Source organism: Plectropomus leopardus, chromosome 5, assembly GCF_008729295.1.
Source record: "Plectropomus leopardus isolate mb chromosome 5, YSFRI_Pleo_2.0, whole genome shotgun sequence".
NCBI lineage: Eukaryota > Metazoa > Chordata > Actinopteri > Perciformes > Serranidae > Plectropomus > Plectropomus leopardus.
In genome coordinates, this window is record NC_056467.1 from 30,329,560 (window position 1) to 30,348,543 (window position 18,984).

The 18,984-nt window shown below is 38.8% G+C and overlaps 2 protein-coding genes across 2 annotated transcripts in view; one reads left to right on the top strand and one right to left on the bottom strand.

Annotated features, from left to right (window-relative positions):
• Positions 1 to 16,199, top strand: part of pak1 (p21 protein (Cdc42/Rac)-activated kinase 1) — a 59,428-nt gene extending 43,229 nt beyond the window's left edge. The window contains exons 6-16 of the mRNA XM_042487020.1: positions 58 to 95; positions 2,545 to 2,658; positions 5,005 to 5,239; positions 8,821 to 8,884; positions 9,877 to 9,925; positions 11,504 to 11,616; positions 13,505 to 13,622; positions 13,719 to 13,818; positions 14,791 to 14,987; positions 15,899 to 16,036; positions 16,164 to 16,199. Coding sequence (XP_042342954.1) covers positions 58 to 95; positions 2,545 to 2,658; positions 5,005 to 5,239; positions 8,821 to 8,884; positions 9,877 to 9,925; positions 11,504 to 11,616; positions 13,505 to 13,622; positions 13,719 to 13,818; positions 14,791 to 14,987; positions 15,899 to 16,036; positions 16,164 to 16,199 — 1,202 coding nt within the window. The remainder of the gene's footprint in view (positions 1 to 57; positions 96 to 2,544; positions 2,659 to 5,004; positions 5,240 to 8,820; positions 8,885 to 9,876; positions 9,926 to 11,503; positions 11,617 to 13,504; positions 13,623 to 13,718; positions 13,819 to 14,790; positions 14,988 to 15,898; positions 16,037 to 16,163) is intronic.
• A 2,260-nt stretch (positions 16,200 to 18,459) lies between these two features.
• The window catches only part of LOC121943501 (glycerophosphodiester phosphodiesterase domain-containing protein 5-like), a 9,754-nt gene continuing 9,229 nt past the window's right edge, over positions 18,460 to 18,984 (bottom strand). Inside the window, exon 8 of the mRNA XM_042487021.1 lies at positions 18,460 to 18,611. Within this exon, the coding sequence (XP_042342955.1) occupies positions 18,460 to 18,611 (152 nt within the window). The remainder of the gene's footprint in view (positions 18,612 to 18,984) is intronic.

Genomic DNA, 18,984 nt, shown 5'->3' on the forward strand with positions numbered 1-18,984 from the left:
ATGTCTTGGTCTTCCTTCATTTCATTGTTATAATTTTCATTGTGTTCTTCCCTGCAGATAAAAACGTAGATGCCTACAGCTCCTCCACCACAACGGTAAGACCACTTCTGTCAACACACAGCAGTCTTGCCTCCCTCATACAGCCACATGTGACTGAGACGGCATGAACTGAGGTCAATCTAGGTAGCACTGATCTCGATGAATCAAGATTCTGCAAACCTACAGTATTTCTCGCCTCAAATGTTTTCAGAAGCATCTTGTAGTAAACTGCTATCTGTAAAACGACAAAGTTTGTGACTATGGGATCCACCTTCTCAACAAAAATCAATTTTTACACTCCAACAACTTAATCAAAACATGACATGACATGATTTTATTTTAGAAGACACTTAAAGGCAAGTTTGAGTGTAAACAGTCGAGGGTAAATTTGAGAGATTGTGAAAGAAATTGGAGGCTGGATGTAGTTCGTCAGGGTGACAAGCAACGAAAGGATTAAGAGAGAAAGCAAAGAGAGCTGCTGCGGTGTGAGACGAGGAGATTAAAAGAAGGAGTGGAGGAGATGAAGTTTAAACTACCGTTTGACAAGATAGAGCAGAGGGAAGTGAGAGTTCCTGATGGGGTGAGAGGAGAGCACGTTTGGAAGAGGTGGAGAGGAAGGAGAAGAGGATGATGGAGGTTGAAGACATCCTGTGGAGGTGCAGATTGTGTTTCGGATCTGCTGTGTTCGATGCTGGTGTTGTTTCTGTCTAACCTCTAATTTGATGCTTTTTTGGGTGATACACACTGAACAAAAATATAAATGCAACGCGTTTTTTAATTTAGCACCTTTAAAAACAAAGTTTACAAAGTGCTTTGACAAACAATAAAAGCAGAAATGGGATACACAGACTGCGATATAAAAACTTGTAAAGTCAAACAGTCCTATTGAACACAAGCGAGAAGAAACCAGGGTAGAGTTAGGATAAAATTAAAAACCAGAGGACAAATAATGCAAGATGTAAAATGTTAATATAAAACAATACAAAGGAATAGACCAAAAATAACAACAACAGAAACAATAAAAGCAATAAAACCACAAATAAAAGGAAATAAAATAAATAAAATTAATTAAAAAGTTAAAATAGCAAAAAAACCAGAAATAAATGATTAATACACGGGTGTGCCTTATGATGGTCAAAATAAATATTCATTTCACCACCATAAGATTTCTCCAGTGTCATTTTCGTTAATTTGGCTGTACATCCAACCAGCCTCATGACTGCAGACCAAATGTAACCATACCAGCTCAGGACCTCCACATTCAGCACCCCCACCTGCAAGATCATCTGAGAGCAGCCATTGAGATGAGCTTCCCTGAGACGGTTTCTAACAGTTTGTGCAGGAATTCTTTGGTTGTGCATCAGCTATTTGGGTGTCTCATCTCCAGCGATCTTGCAGGTGAAGTGGCTGGATGTGGAGGTCCTGAGCTGGTGTGGTGTGGGGCTCACAAGTTAAAGCAAATCTGATAAATAACTAGGACCAAGACCATTTAGAGCTTTAAAAGAGCTATTAAAACTAACTTTTGTGCATAACACACAGAGGTAGAAGAAGTATTCAGATCATTTACTCAAATAAAAATACTAATATCGCTTATCCACTTCAAGGAAAAGTCCTGCATTAAGAACTTTACTTAAGTAAATAAAACCGCAAAGTAGTCATCGTGCTGTATATATCCCTCTGCGTATGTTCCATTTTACTGCTGTAGGTTTTTTTGATGAAAACTCACTTTTCTTTAGATATTCGTGAGTCTTAATATCTGCTTGTACAATTTGTTCTAGCGTAACAGGATACAGGTGTTGTACCTGGTATGCATGAATGCATGCTTTTAAATCAGCTTCTCCAATACAGGACCCGCTCTGTCCATACCTCCAAACTCAGTGGTTCGTTCTTTTTGACATTGTTTTGCTGCAGTGCAAATGTCTAAAAGGTGCTTTTAAGAAAAAACTATGAAGGTGAGAGTAAAGAGAAGGAGGGGGGAGAAAGGGATGATGGTGATGCCACACCTAGAGATGCCCTCCTCTCTCTCTCTCTCTCTCTCTCTCTCTCTCACACACACACACTCTCTCTCTGCATTGTGATTCAGCATCTTTTCCTCCTTTCACCATTTCTGAGTCTCTGCAGCTTGGCCACCAGCCGAGCATCAGACTATCAGGGAGAGAAAGAGAGAGTAGAGAAGAGAAGAGAGGGATGGAGGGGAGGATGTGTGACTAGTGGCATCAGGAGCCAGACATGACGGGAGCGTTCAGACACCAACAGTGATGACGAGAGGAGGGCAAGGAAAAAGGTTGGAAAGACAGAGAGAGGGAAGCAGGAAAGACAGGAAGTCAAATTCAGAGGCAGAGAAGAAGATCTGAAGACAGGGCTGGAGGACATCTCTGCATGATGAAGCAGTAGAAGAAGAGACAGTAACAGTAGGATGCAATGATGGGTCTGGTGTCGCTGTTGGCTCATGTGACGACAATGTCATTTAGGCTCCGCCCTCTCTCCCCCTGTGACATCATGCAGAGCTCCAAGGCCGTGTCGGAGACGCCAGCCATAGCAACCGTATCCGAGGACGACGATGAAGATGAGGCCGAACCCCCACCGGTGATCGCCCCCCGACCAGAACACACCAAATCAGTAAGACCACACACACACACACTCTTTCTGTACTTGTCTGGACCCTCGTTGATATCATGCTGTCTTAACCATCACAACTCAAAATTCAAACATAAACACCAAGTTTTAACCTTCAGGCCTTTTTAGTAGTGAGGACTGACCAAAGTGTCTCACAATATTAAAATGCCCCCAGTATGGTAGTAATACAAGCTCATACACAAACACGCACACACACACACAAAACACTATAGGCTCGCTGCAAAACAATCACCTCTTAAAAAGTAAAGAAATAAAAGGTTTAATTTAGGTCAAGCAAAAAAAAGTATATCTTGCTTTGATTTAAGATATTTCAGTTTACATAGTTTACATTTTTGCAGTGTGCTTTGTATATAGCTAAGACACCTGTCCATCAAGGTAAACACAATCTCCTATTTAAAGCTTCATGAAATTTTAATGCAACAACCACAACAAACAAAATTTTTCATATTAAAGAATTACTTTTTAATTGTAGTTATTAAAACTGGCAACAGCTTGAAAGTTAGAGTTAAAGTGAAAGCTGTAGTTTGAACACTAATATACTTTAGATGATTTTTCTCCTAAAACATGTTGTGGAGGGTAAGTTTAGTTAAATGTTAAAGCAAAAGTGCACTGGAAGGAAGGTGGCCTGTAGCACGCTTTGTTTTTATAAATGATTAATAGCTCAAAATGCTCTTTAGTAAGTTTTTGACCTGCCTACCAAAATCTGTGATAGTTTCTATAAAGCTTTATTGAAGTCCGCCCAGGACTTGCAGGTGGGTCAACCTGCAGCGCACATCATAGCTCCTGGCTGTCACTTGGGCGTAGCAAGACAAAATGTGGCAGCTGGTTGTCAGAAAGTCTGACTTGAACAGCTTACCTGCGGCGTAATACAGAGTGTTACACTTTCGCTTAGGAATAAGTTCCACGGTTGAGAAAATGTAGCACTGAAGGAAAGGGCTGATTGACAGCAAGGTAGAGTTGTGAAAATATTCTCAATATAGCGTCCACTTAGACTGATTGATTTTTGAAGGTGCCTAAAAAAACATTTAGCTGCTGCCCCCGTCCACAGCTGTACATTGCTCAGCCTCTGGGGTGGTACTCCTGTCTGCCTTCTCAAACTGGAAGCGTGCTGATTGCCATCTGCTGCTTGGAATACACTGACTATGGATAAGTTCCTCATAAAGCCCCAATTTAAAAAATGCAAACTATCTCTCTAACTGTCCAGTAGGGGCTGCAGGTCATCAACAAAACCGCACAGTGATGGAATTTGCGGCAGTTGCCGGGTCTTAAAACAAGCAGCTTTACCGTCTGTTGTAGGACACATTTTGGACATAGTTGTGGCTTAAAAACTGAAATTCATAGAAAAGTTTGATCTCATTTTGAACCAGAGCATCCTGAATAATTTCATGCCCGATATGTTATATGTTCAGCTCAATACGAGATTTGAAAAATCACATTTTACTGGGAGGAACAATTCCACTGGGTGAGGCTGCAATGCTCGGATTGTCCCGAGTGGTCACCTGGTGGAGATCTGATCTCTGCTAAATGCACTTCTCTAAGAGAGGTGAGGAGCGCCAACTGAAAGGTCCATTTAAAGATTAACGTATGTGAGACACTTAATGAACGACTCCTACCAGGACATCAGTGAATGACTCATATGGGACTGTTTGATAGGACAGAATTGATTTATTGAGAATGTCACTCTGTGTGTGTGTGTGTGTGTGTGTGTGTGTGTGTGTGTGTGTGTGTCAGTCACAGGGGAAGAAGAGGGTTGTTTTAAGAGAACAAGTTTTTTTACAGAAGCTTTCTGTTCTCTGCTAGGTCAAGACAGAGTCACACACACGCGCGCACACACACACACACACACATTGTTGCTCTTCTCAGACGGGTCGGCGGTTGAGAGGCTGCCTCCATGGTGCCACTGTGGTTTCCACAGTGACGAATCTAGTGCACCTGACTAGAGCGCCCACCATCACACACACAAGCACACACACTCCGGTCTCTGTTGTTTTTCAGCTTTTCATCACAAAAGCGGAGTGGGACCCTTAACACCTCACAGCTCAGTTACAACACAAAATTTTATTTTATCAGCATTTAGTCATGAACATTTTTGTATGTGTAGTTTATTTGGTTTGAATGTCAGTTTTTCATGAATCACTTACTAGAATCCTAAAACTTTCTACTGCACAGATGATCAAACCCTGGATTTGTTGTTAAGTTTTGATGTGCCTATGTTTGTTAACTTACTCCTTCAAAACCTAAAAAAGAAAGCAAGATGGACTATTTAATAATCATTAGAGTAGTTCTCATAATTTTGATTGTTTAACACTGTTTTAATTTTGTTTTCAGATATACACTCGCTCAGTGATTGAGCCTCTGCCTCCTCCTCCGACCAAAGATGCTGCAACGTCTCCCATCTCACCACCGACGGCCGCTGCTGCCGCTGTCACCCCGGCTGCCCCTGCAGACGGAGCTCCCAGCAGTCCTCCAAGCGCAAGCCCCGCCCCGGGTCCTTCTGTGCCCCGCCCCCAGGACAAAACCAGGAAGAAGAAGATGTCAGACGAGGAGATCCTGGAGAAACTACGTAAGGCTCATGCACACACTGAACTGCACCCCATACCAGTGAAACACTCCAGAATTTCTTTATATATTTATATTTATTTTCTAGGTTATGTTGTTGAAGTCATTTGCCCTCACCAATATGGAGGGGCAGGCTCAATGACCTATACTGCAGACAGACACCAGGGGGCGATCGAGATTGAAATGTTACACTTTGGAGAAGCTGTCATGTTGTGCATCTTTATGTGTAGTCTATGCTTGGACCTCACTGATGCTCTCAAGGCTGAATGGGAGCAAATCTCTGCAGCCAGGTTATAAGGCTGGGCGATATGGCTTACACATGATATTGCGATATTCTTAGACTATATCACAAGACACAATATGTATCTCTGTTCTTTACTACTAAAAATACTACTAAAATACAAAACTATTAAATGAACTACAGTGTCACGGTTAAGTTAAATAATGTACTGTTATAATAACATTTAATTAAGTATTGTTATAATGACATAGATCAAAGCAGAACCCCTGGGGCTTTTATTTTGAGGCACACAGCTCATTGCAAGCAGGAAGTGTTGATGTTTTTGCCATAAACTTTCAGCCTGCGGTCAACAATTAGATGTTTGCAGTATGCAGAAATTCCAGCTGTTACCGCGGCACCTTTAAACATGTTGTCTATGTACATGTAGTCTACACAACTACTTTTTAGTGGCATTTTGCAACCTACACCGTGTAGAGCCCCGCTGACACCAAAACATACAGTCACATGGTCAGTGTGGGCAAAGGAGTGCATCAAGGATATCGCCCACCACTAACAGGTTATAAATTATGGTGTTAAATGTGAAACCAGATGAGTGAGAAATGTCACATGTGGCTGTAATGTCCACATACTTTTGGCCACGTAGTCTATGTAATTATACATGAAATGGACTTGATCACATGTACAGATTCCAGCCAAACTATATAAAACAAATTTGTATAGATTAAACAGAAAAACTTTTATTTTCTTTTGCAAGACTTTTCAAGCTCATCTTCTTCTCTAACAGGTACATACAACTCTGCACAGGCCTAATATTGATGTATCATCCGGCACATAATGTGTGACCTGTGAATAATTTGGTCCATAAATAGTGATCGTTATCCCTTGTCTGTTTTTCTCTAAAGCGAAATATGTGATGCAGTTTGTTTTGTTTTTTCCTGCTTCGGTTCAGTGAGTCTGCGGGTGCTAATTTTAGTCTCATTTACACTCTTATTTTTGACACGTTTCATCACATTCTCTTTATGTGTACACACACATTTTCTCTCACAGAGGAGGGTGTGAATTTATTTTAGGCTCAAGTCAGATTGGTGGTGATTTCAGCAAATACTTAGTGATGTTTTTAACAAGTAGAATTCAGATTTCTTTATGTGCGAGACGATACAAAATATAAATTTATAATAGCCCATGTATGTGGTACAAAATAGGAATCTGGTACTTTTCTGATTGCATAATCTGCCTACATAATACTGTGCCCACTCCACGAAAAAAGGGCTTACTGCACTTTATTACTTTACATATCATGATTAAAATATTGGTTTTATAGCACACAGAGGGCTGTTGTGTGGGTGTTTGTGAAAAATGTTATATAACGTTATCGCTTCTAGCAGAATAACCCACCTGCAGTGTCTCACTGTTTTCAAATGATCCTGTTAAAGAGTTTATTAAGTGTTTATGTGCAGTCTGGTGACCTGACACTGTGACAGAGCTGTGTGAACCTACAGCTAACAGATGCTAACATGAGGATGGTTTTGTTTTCTCAGAAATGAACCACAGATATAAAAGCATTTGAATTGTCTTCAGTGGTTTGTTGCACTGACCTCTGTGAACGCACAGCCTGTTCTCATGTTACTTTTTCAGTAACAACAGTTGTGAAATGAAACTAAGTACATTTACTCAAGTACTTCACAATACATCTTGAGGCACTTGTACTTTTCTCAAGTGTTTCTGCGTTCTACTTCTACTCCATTACAACCATTATTACCTCAGAGGATGTGCGTCATTGGCATTTTTGGCATAACAGTGATGCGACAGGACTTGACCTGCAAAAGCTTTGCATATGACATCATTGTCCAGATGGAAGGCAGGCAGCTGGATGCAAAGACACATTGTACAAATGCTGAAGATTTGTGCTGTTTACGGCTGCTCCAATCAATCAGATTGAGAAAAATAGGGCCACTTTATGTCCCAAAAATAGTCGAACTGAAAAAAAAACTCACTGAGAAACAATGGCAGATTTGGATCAGAAACCTTAATCAATCTATTTTTATAAATATTCCTCCAGTGATATTTAACTTTTTATTTTTTTTAACTGTCTATAATTTTTCATTTTAAAAAGGCAACAAGGGTGCATTACATGAATATTTTAAAACCATAACCAAAAACCATCTATCTGTCTATCTATCTATCTATCTATCTACTATCACTCACTCGAAGGAACAGGTTCCAATGTTTTGTGTAATGTCCCATTAAAATTAAGCTAATTAAAAATATCAGCTTGGCAAAACAAACAAGGACTTATTTCAGAGGGAAAAAAAAGTATTATGGTTTTTGTTCATAAATAAATCAGTGCCCATTTTGACCTGCTGATAGAAACTTTTATCTTTAAAATCCATCGCAAAATCCTGTACACTGAACTTAAATTGATCAATCTTTAATTCCTGATAATTAAATGGTATTTTTTAAAAGCACTGTTTCAAAATCATGTCCTAACCCTTCAAAATAAAAGCACCTATTTTAATCAACTTCTCCCACATACTGAACTGAGTTGTTGTGTATTTGTATATTTTTTAAATCATGCCCCACGCCCGTCCAGACGTGCTCAGATCTCCCTCTGCTGGTAAGACCAGGATACTGCCTGTCTGTCCGTCTGTCTCTCTGATCGACAGACCTGATATCCACTGTCCCTGCCCCCAACTGTCCAATCCTCACGTCTGATTGGTGTACTTCTCTCTCTTTCCATCATCCAGTCTCCTGCAGTTACAGAATGACTCCAAGTTTTTTTCCTCTGATCATTTTCCTGCTGTGGTGATGATTAAACTGCAGACAGAGCTGCTTCAGCTTCTTTCTTTCTTTCTCTCTTTCTTTTTTAATTTTTTGGTTGCTTTGTTTACTCTTTTCTTGGTTTAGTTCCAGCTGTCTGTCTTTTTTTCTTCTTTGTTATCATATTTTTCATCCTGAATTGACTGTTTTTAAATGTTTATGTATATTCTTTACATCTCCATATCTCCATTTAGTTTCTGCTCTGTTTAGATTTTCTCACCCCTCGTTCCTTCTCTCCATCATCTTTCCTCTTTGTTGTTCCTCCTCTCTTCTCTCTCCTTTTTCTCCCAGTCAGCATGCTGCATTGACCTGAGTGTGATGAACATAGAGTAGAATGTAAATGGATAGAAAGACACCTGGTTGTTCTATCCATTCACATTCAGTCGTACAGTCAAAAGAAAATATAAATACAGTTACAGGGCCGGGTTTTTATTTTTCTTGCTCTCTTGCAGATCCATATATATGCTGTTTTTGATCCATCAATAAGTGAGTTTTTGCTTCTTGTTCTATCTCTTATTTGACTCAGGGGACGATTGTTAGTGTGGGAGACCCCAAGAAGAAATACACACGCTTTGAGAAGATCGGACAGGGGTGAGTCAAAAAAACTCCTTTGATTGGTTTAGTCACTCAACATGAACATAAACACAATAAATGTGCAATGTGGGAATTTTTAGGGCTTTTTGTTCACACTTGATTTTATTTGTTTGTTGTTTGTTTTTTTCTTAAAAAAAAATAGAGTATTGCATGCAGTCATGACATTGCCAGTTATTTGTTGTTGAAGATAAAATCTCTGTATATTTATAAACATATATATGTGTGTGTGTGTGTGTGTGTGTGTGTGATGTGTAATATATATATATATATATATATATACATGCACACAAACACCAATATACACTTACTTTCACATATTAAGGAAAATAAATAAGTTAAAATAATAAATAAATAATAAAAAATACAAAGTAAGTAAGATAATAAAATAAATAAAATAGAATTTACCTATCTATATACATATATATATGTGTGTTATATATGTGTGTGTGTGTGTGTGTGTGTGTATATATATATATAAGATATAAGAGATAAAAAAAATATAAAATAAATAAATAAATAAAAAGCTAAAATTTGAAAGGGAGGATGGTAGAACCTGCTTTTATTCAACCATAGAACAGATGTCAGAGATGTCAGAGATTAAGAATTAGTAAGATTTGCAAGGATGGAAAGTAATAATAATAGATTTTGTTGATTTGTTACCAATATAACAAGGTTCAAATTATTAAAAAATTATTAAGGTAAATCCAAAGCCCTGAAAGGAAACATGTCATTGGTTGAACATCCACAGGCTGAATTCAGTTCAGCTACTTCAGTTTTAGCTGTGAGGATACATTCTGTCTCAGGATGATGGGAAGCATCTCCTGGTTGTTTGAATGTTGCAGGTTAGTTATTAAGTGACTTAAGTGTGTGACAACTGCCCATATTAATGCTGTTACCTCATGTGACCTTGTAAAAATAAAGAAGGTTTTCATCCAACAATGAAATGATGACATAATGTTTCACTGGAGCTCTCTGCTATCTGTTTTCAGGGCTTCTGGGACGGTGTACACAGCTATAGACATCGCTACAGGACAGGAGGTAGGCTTTATTTCTTCTCTCCTATGTTCTCTATTCTCCTTTAGCTCCTCAGTTACAAAGGGAACACTAACAGTACTAAAAAGACGTGTAGGTAAACCTGGAGATTTGTGTCCTGTAATTTAGTGGTAATCCATCCAGTTTTTGCAATTGTTGATATATCTGTCTGGGCAAAAATGATAGACTGACAGATGACATCCGTAGAGCAACAATGCTTAAATGACTGAAACAAGAAAGCTCCAATGTCTGTTTTTCTTACCCAAATTTTAAGCTACAGTTGGTAACTTTTATGAAAAAAACATTGTGACATATTTGCTGAAACTCTCACTATATTATTAAAAAAGAAGACACAAAAGACAGATAGTTTATGAATAAAATCATGTTGCTAGAATCCACCGCTGCGCACCCAAAATAACCGTCAGTCATGGCAAAAAAAGTCACCAACTGTAGCTTTCAAGTTCGGAAAAGAGGAATTTAAGTATTCAGCCACTTAAGGGGTTCGCTGAAAGACAAGAATTTATAGCAAACTATAAGTAAAATTAAGTTCAACCTGTTATTGCCAGTGATAGGTATTCGATCAAAAAAAAAGGAACTGGGGTAAGGAAACACCACCAACAAAGGACCAATGGCTAACAACTGTGTAAGAAATCTTTTCAGTGGAAGAATTGACACACATACCGAGACTACAAGAAGCACAACTAGAAAGAAAATTGGATAAATGGACTCTATACAAGACTCAAAGACAACACAGGACTGGAATAATAATCAATAGATGCACTAATCTTCAAGATGTAAAAATGTATATGCATCCAAGCAGTTTTTGTTTTTTTTTTTCATCAGCTTTTGTCTTTGAGTTTGCAATTCTGTCATAACTGACATGTCATTGTCACTAATATTTGTGATAATAAAGACTTAAGTGAAAAAAGTTAAACAGTGATGCTGAAGTGAGTTTAAATTCATTTCCCAGACTAAAAGGTTTTGAATAGCCAATTAAGCGAGAAAGAAAGTTCAAATCGAATGCCTTCTGAGGGTTAGGGCAGATGCTCGATGTCAAAGTCCGAACAGAAAGTTTAAAGGAGCCGAAGGTTCATGCAGAGTGTTACACTTTTATTATGTAAAATAAAGCAAATAGACTTAAAGGGTGGAGAGCAGTGAGTTCAGCTGGAGTTTGCACAGTGAGAACATTGTAGAAATAAATGAATATAAGTCCAGCTCTAACGGCGGTGACTTCCAGGTTAATTTTAAAGGAGCTCAGCTCGTCTGTCGGGATAATCCTCCTCAGTTTCACTCTCTGAGGATTAGTCTGTGTGCTCACTTTTTAATGTCTGTCAGGCTTCGCTGCCTAACAACCTTTTACTGCCTTTCAGATTTAGATATTTCCCTGCGGCTGTCTTCAGTTTCTTCCTTTTTCCTTTTCATCCTCTTGTCGTCTTTTATTCCCTCTCTCGTTTTCTTTTTCTTTTAAACAAAAACTGTCTACCTGTCTTTTCATGTACTCCTCCCCCTTTTCTCCAGCCTCTCTTTCTGTTTGATTTTTGTGCATGAATATGAGAAAGTGAGAATATTTCTCTTTTCTCTCAGGTGGCCATTAAACAGATGAATCTGCAGCAGCAGCCGAAGAAGGAACTGATCATCAATGAGATTCTGGTGATGAGGGAAAATAAGAACCCAAACATTGTTAACTACCTGGACAGGTTAGACATCTCTCTAACTCTCTCTCTCTCACGCACACACACACACACACACACACACAGAAAAATAGATTTATCAAAGGTAGATGACAGATCCTGAACCTTCCTCGAGGCTGCAGCTTTAAAAATTGGAGGATTATTTTCAGTTTTGGCAGATTTACACTCAGCTGAGATCCTTCTGTTAATGCTTCTGTTCTGACAGCGAATGTATTGCATGCAGCAAATGTGTGAAACAAGTTGAAAAACACTGAAAAATGAGCCAAATGTGAAGCGAGGCAAGTTTAATTTTAAAGCACATTGCCGCCACAAATCATCAAAAACATCGAGACAAAGCGCAAAACAAACACTTTATAAGAGGACATTTAGAAACAGTCATTAAGGAGCAGGAGAAATAAAAAAAGAAGCTAAAATAGAATGTGAAATGTATTTAATACAAGAATAAAAGTGACAGTCCAGTCTGCAGATCTGCAGTTTTCTGGGTGTGTATTTCCCAAACTTTCCCTGGAAACCTGGAGAGCACCTCTGTGATGCTCCAGATGTTTCAGGATCAGTGGAAACGCCACCGAGCTGTGAACTGTGAAGACTGCACCACGAGGAGAGGTTATTCAGTTCAGTATTGCTGTTGCCATGCCAACACACAAGACATGTTGAAGGGTAGAGGGTGGGGTGTCTGGTTACCGTAGTTACCTGTTTGTCTTGAGAGACACTGAGAAACACATGCAAGACTCGTGATAGTGCTGTCATCCCCATGGAAACAACATTTTAACTGTCACTGATTTACTGTCTCTCTCTCTCTCTGTGTGTGTGTGTGTTTTAAAAAACACACAAAAAAATAGAGAATGTTTTTTTTTTTCTAAGTGCAGTGTTAAAAACTGTGTCTAAAACACATTAATGACTCCTTCTCCTATTTATGTATTTCATATTCAGTTCATTATGCTGGGTTCAGTCTGGAAATGGAAGTGCCGCACAGCGCACTGATTTATTCAATGAATTGCTGTCTGCTTCCTTTTGGCGCCAGCGTTGTGCAACTGGGCTGTTCATACCACATGCACTACTCCCCCGAGCTCCACAGCAGGTTTACAGTCTGCAGTGACAGTTTCGTCATCTGGTCTATTTTTTCCCGTGAGAGAATCTGGCAGGAAAACACAGTAAAATAATCTGTTATTAAGTTATTAGGATAAGTGAATGAAAAGCGATAACATCAGTCAAGAACTGTGCCAATGATGCATTTGCGTGCTCCTCGGATGACAGTTCCTCCAACTCGGCGTGTTCATGACCTTTAAGTTGTAATGTGGAAACAACATGGATGCTACATAGAAGATGTGTTGTATTTTCTTTATCAGATTGCTAAAAAAACACATAAATTACGAAGACCAGCTGAGCTATGAAATATGATCCGGGACTAATTTTTTAGATCATTCCGACACCACATGAATGCAGGCTGCAGAGGTAATAGGGACGTGTACTACTTTCCCCGCAAACAGATTGTTGGTCAGCATACAAAGCCAACCTACAAACAAGTAGGATGTTGCATCGATGCATTAAAACGAATATTTTATTTTTATTAATGTAAACGTATACATGATGACTGGTAATGCATTGAAGAGGAGTTTTGTGGGGCGGCAGCACTAGCTGTTGAATGTTGAACTCTACTATAATGAGTTCCCTAGAAACTGACACCATACTTTGCAAAAAGTATCAAAACGCAAAAGTTTTGATACATTTACATGTAGCAACTTAAAGTTACTGATTCAGTGAATCTGTGGTCCACCCATCACTGAAAAAATGACTGTGTGGTTACATGGTAAATTTGAATCAATATAGAATCCCTTCTGATTCTCATGGCCTTATCACTAATTTAAATGGCTGCATTTATTGATTGTTTCCATAGTTACCTGGTGGGTGATGAGCTGTGGGTGGTGATGGAGTATCTGGCAGGAGGTTCGTTAACTGACGTTGTCACAGAAACCTGCATGGACGAAGCCCAGATCGCTGCTGTGTGCAGAGAGGTAAGAGACACGAGACGACATTCTGGTTTGAAAATAAATTTTTAAAAAGGCAAGCTTTGTCATCATCTCTGTCTCTCTGTCTGTCTCTCGCTCCAGTGTCTCCAGGCGTTGGAGTTCCTCCACTCAAACCAAGTCATCCATCGAGACATCAAGAGTGACAACATCCTGCTGGGCATGGACGGCTCTGTCAAACTCAGTCAGTCACCACTTTATTTATGTAGATAGAGATAGAGACAACTTTATTTATCCCAAAAGGACATTTCAGTTAACAGTCAGCCAGTCACATAAAACAGTAAAAACATTAAAAATCACAATCAGCAGCAGCATTCGAACATTTCCATGTCAGTGGCGACAGACTAACAGATGGACCACCAGAGCAAAGGGAGCAGCAGCAAACAGGTCACTACTTATGGGCAAAATACCCGGTCTTAAAGTGACCCTACATATACAGTAACAAGAATAAATAAATAAATACATAAACCATGCTGCTCCCCAGATTTACTGCACTGGCCCTTATGACCATCAGTTGCTGCTGTCAGCAGCATTTAAAAGTCTGATGGCAGAAGGGATCAAATGATCGGTATAAAGCTGCTTGCTTTGCAGTTGTATCAACAGTTCAACTTTAAGCATTGTTCTTGTAGTTGTTTTGTTGACCAGCAGGTGGAGCTCTGGTTCTACAGTGACCCTCATTTCATTTATGGCTGGCTAAAAGTACTGTTGCTGTTGCCTAAGGAAAAAAAAAAACTTAAAAGTGCTCCATGTCTGTTATACTTCCACCTATTTATGACACATCATTGATTATTAGATGTTAAAAGTTTATATATTTCAGGATTTTCCTTGGCTTCTACATAGTTTATGTACGCCATTTTTATATGGCATTATAGTTATTATATTCAGTAAATTTGTAGTGCATACATTTAACATACGTTAAATATATTGAGAGGAATAAAAATAAGGCAAAGATAACAGTACAGTAAATATGAGAAATGTGCAGAAATAATGGACAAGGATGTGGGTGAAGGGTTAAGAGTGTACGTCAGTAATCTAAAGGTTTGATACAACAATAAAAGGGAAAACTTAAGCTTTTTCAAGTCAAATATTTATGCTGGAGGGAGAAGGTTATGAACATTGTGAATTCATGAACTCATTTCCTGTCTCCTCCTCCCAGCTGACTTCGGGTTCTGCGCCCAGATCACTCCAGAGCAGAGTAAACGCAGCACCATGGTCGGGACTCCATACTGGATGGCTCCGGAGGTCGTGACCCGTAAAGCCTACGGCCCCAAAGTGGACATCTGGTCCCTGGGCATCATGGCAATAGAGATGGTGGAGGGGGAGCCGCCGTACCTGAATGAAAACACACTCAGGGTGAGACTGACTGTGTTCCTGAGTGTGTCTGCTAAAGGCTGAGTGAGGGAGAGTCACTGTGATGGGAGCATTATTTGTTACCATAAAAGCATGAAGACATGATGTGGTAGAAACCCAAAATATGAGTATGAACCTGAAAATAAATGTAACAAGTCCCTTTTAACCCTTTAAAACCTGGATTGATCCGTTTTCTTGAGCGGCGTTCAGACACCTCTCACAAAGTATTTAACCCTTTAAAACTGAGCAACTTGGTTTGATTTCTTTATAAAAACACAGGGAAAAAAAGACAGTGACCAACTTGGCAAAAAATGTCCCATAAATTGCAATAAATTAGTAAAAGGTGACAGGAAAATGGCCAGAAAAATAGTTTCAAAAAAGGGGTGGGGGGGGTTATTAGAACATTTAAACAACACTAGGGAACATTTCTAGAAAACTATATATCTAATCATTATGATTATATATCTAAAACAATGTTAAAAAAACATAAACATACATATATATATATATAATTTTTTCTGTGCTTTTTTTGGGCCACTTTCTTTTTGTTTTTGTTAACTTCTCTTCTTTTTGGGTTTTTTTTGGTCATTTTCTTGTAAGTTTTTTTCAACCTCTTACTTATTTTTTGGCCATGTGTTACGATGCTCATTGCCTTCTTCCCACATTTTTTCTGAAGAAATCAATCCAATTTGTTTAGGTTTCAAAGGGTTAAAGACTGTGGCTGCCTGGGTGTCATTCTTTAAACCACCACTGGATGGCACCAAAGTAGAAGATTTAGTGGTTTCAATTTGCACATGCATCATGGGATGTAGATGAACATGGTGTGTGTGTGTGTGTGTGTGTGTGTGTGTGTGTGTGTGTGTGTGTGTGTGTGTGTGTGTGTGTGTGTGTGTGTGTGTGTGTGTGTTGCCCAGGCACTGTATCTCATAGCAACCAATGGTACGCCAGAGCTGCAGAACCCAGAAAAGCTGTCAACGATATTCAGAGACTTCCTGAACAGATGTCTGGAGATGGACGTGGAGAAGAGAGGCTCGGCTAAAGAGCTGCTGCAGGTAGTGTGTGTGTCTGCGTGTGTGTGTTGACATTGAAAATGGTAAAAAAAAAAAAAAAAATCAAATAAACAAGAGAAGAAATATGCATAAAATACATTTACCATCTAAAAACCACCTGACTCTCCAGAACAATCTTTTGAAATGGAAGCTGACGAAACGTTGACTCAAGCTCCACTTGACCTGAAGTTGTTTTGTCAAGAGCAATAACGCTGATGCATCTATATAAATTTGATTTCCTCAGATTTTAAATGACACCTTCCATCTTCTCAAGTGTTTTTTAATGATGATACTATGCACATACAGTCGATCTTTTTTTTGTTTCAACACTAGATTGTGATTTCAGACGGGGGGCAAGATTGACTTAACTAAAAGTACCAATACTGCAATATAAAAAAATGCTCTGTTGCAATTTAAAGTCCTGCATTGCAAATGTCACCTAAGTAAAAGTACCTAAGGGTCAACAGTAAAAATACTTTTAATGCTGAAAAATACCCCCTTTAAGTATGATTACATGAGTTTTTTGGCAATATTATTACTATTTAATTTACTGTTGTGTGGCCAGGTTTACCCTTTTATGTTAAATAGAGGTGCACCGTTGGATAGTCTGTTCACATTGCTCAATCAGCAGCACAGACAAAAACAAACTATCTTCAGAGCCGTTTCAAAATGCTTGACGGCTAGTGACATAAAGGAAAATAAAATGGTAATGTTACTTGAGTTTGAGAAGGAGCTGCCAGTCAATCGTGATATGACCAAATCCTGACCATCCTGAGATATGTCTTGAGCAGCCAGATTAGCCTTTTTTGAACTAGGTTTTCTAATAGTTATGAACATTTACTGTCACTCAGATTTCTCTCTTTTTTTGTGAGACACTTAGCTTTGATATTATGTATGTACTGTAATACTTCAAGCTAAGTTTTCAGTGGCTTCAAAGAAAGAAGTTTCAGAAGTCCTTGTTCATGCTGTAAATTGTACTTCTTAGAAAGAAAGGAAACATGAAATTAGCCAAAATTTGAATCAGACCATCAGACTTTTTAAAAAGTGATACTGGCCAAGAAAATTGCGATTGGTGCAGCTCCAACATTTGATCTTAACTTTTTTTTTCAAAGATGATTTTTTTGGCATTTTAGCCTTTATTAGATAGGACAGATCATAAGTGTGAAAGAGGAAGAGAGAGGGGGAACGACATGCAGCAAAGGGCCTTGAGCGGGAGTCGAATCCAAGGCCGCTGTGGCAAGGACACTGCCTTTATTCATGGGGTGCCTGCTTTATCCACTCAGCCACAGACGCCCCATGATCCTAACTTTTAAAGTAACTTGTAACCGTAGCTGTTAAGGATATTGGAATGAGAAGTACATTATTCAAAATGGAAATACTGAAAAACAATAACCTCAAATGTGAACTTAAGTAATATATGTAAATATATGAACTCAGTTTAATTTTACCACTGAGCACCAACACTGAGCACTCAGTCTATCTCATTAGTCTCAGTCTGTTTATAGAAATAAAAATTGAATCCAGCGTCAGTGTTGATTTGAGTTTCAGCTGTGTGCTCACAGACAGACAGACAGACAGACAGACAGACAGCTGTGGAGGTGGAGGTGTAACTGAACATCACAGTGAGTTGTGTAACTGTACGATGACTCAGAGCTGAGAGGTGAATTTAGAAGGTCTTTTAAAGGAGTAATTGAATTTAATGACTCCTTTGTATGAGTGTGTGCGCTTGTTCTCTGAGGTAACAGTTTAAAGGTTGATTTAGTTGTATGTTTGTGTGTGTGTGAGCGAGAGAAAGAGAGAGAGAGAGCGAGCGAGAGAGCATTAAATAAGAGGTTACGTAGGACTGCACATACTGCACCAACAGTTTTTATTCAGGCTCTGTGCTGTTTCAGTCTAACATCACTCTTGTTGCATAAAAGGGGAGATCTGCTGCTTTAAACCAAGCACTTCTAATATCTTCATGTTGATTTTCTGATTTCATCCACGTGATGAACTGCAGAGGCAGAGGTGAGAAATAGTGATTGAAGGAAAAGATTTAGAGAAAGAAGTTCTCGGTCTGGAGAACAGTTTTGGATTTGAAGATGACGTGTGTTTAGCTTTAGCCTCGGATAAACATTGTAGTAATTTTCTATGCCTGAAACATCACAAAAAACAAAAGTATTTATTATCAAGTCCAAAAAACATTGCCTGAAAGTCCCACCACTTAACCACACAAACACACAGTGCAACACTTAACCTGACGAGCTCTCTCGTTGGTCATTTTGTTTTAAAGGGACACTCCAGCAATGTAGAACTGCTTTTCCTTAAAGTTTACGACTCACAAGGAGATAAAAAAGACCAAAATGTTCAAATTGAAACAGCAGCGGCTGAAATATTCAGACTTTTAGTCCCTACAGCCTCGTTTCCACCAAGCAGTCGGGTTCATTTCAGATCAGTTCGTTACACGTGAGACCGGTAGTCTTTGCATTTCCATTGTCAAAAGTTGTGGATGGCACCAATAGATCTGTTCTGTTCTGTGCCTTTTCTCCCATCACCACTCTGTCGAGGTGCCTACATGTGCTGTGAAAGGGGAAACTACCTGTGAAGTGATAAAGAAATGTAAACAGTTACGTATATGTATGTGTTGCAGAACATCATTATTATCAGATCACATCAGTGTTCTTGTGCTGCATCCAGATGCCTTTCATAAGCTTTTTAACCCTTGAAATCCTGAAACCTGAGAAAATTGGTTTGACTTCTTTAAAAAATCATGAGTGAAAAGGCAATGAGCAACTTGGCAAGAAATGCCCGAAAAAGTAGTAAGTAAAGCTGGTAAAAGGTGACAGCAAAAAGACCTGAAAAATTTGTTTGGAAAAAAAGAACATTTTAGTGAAAATTTATAATTATTTATATTTTTCTTTGTAATATATTTTTATTTTTTATTATATTTATAATTATTATTAAATGTAGAC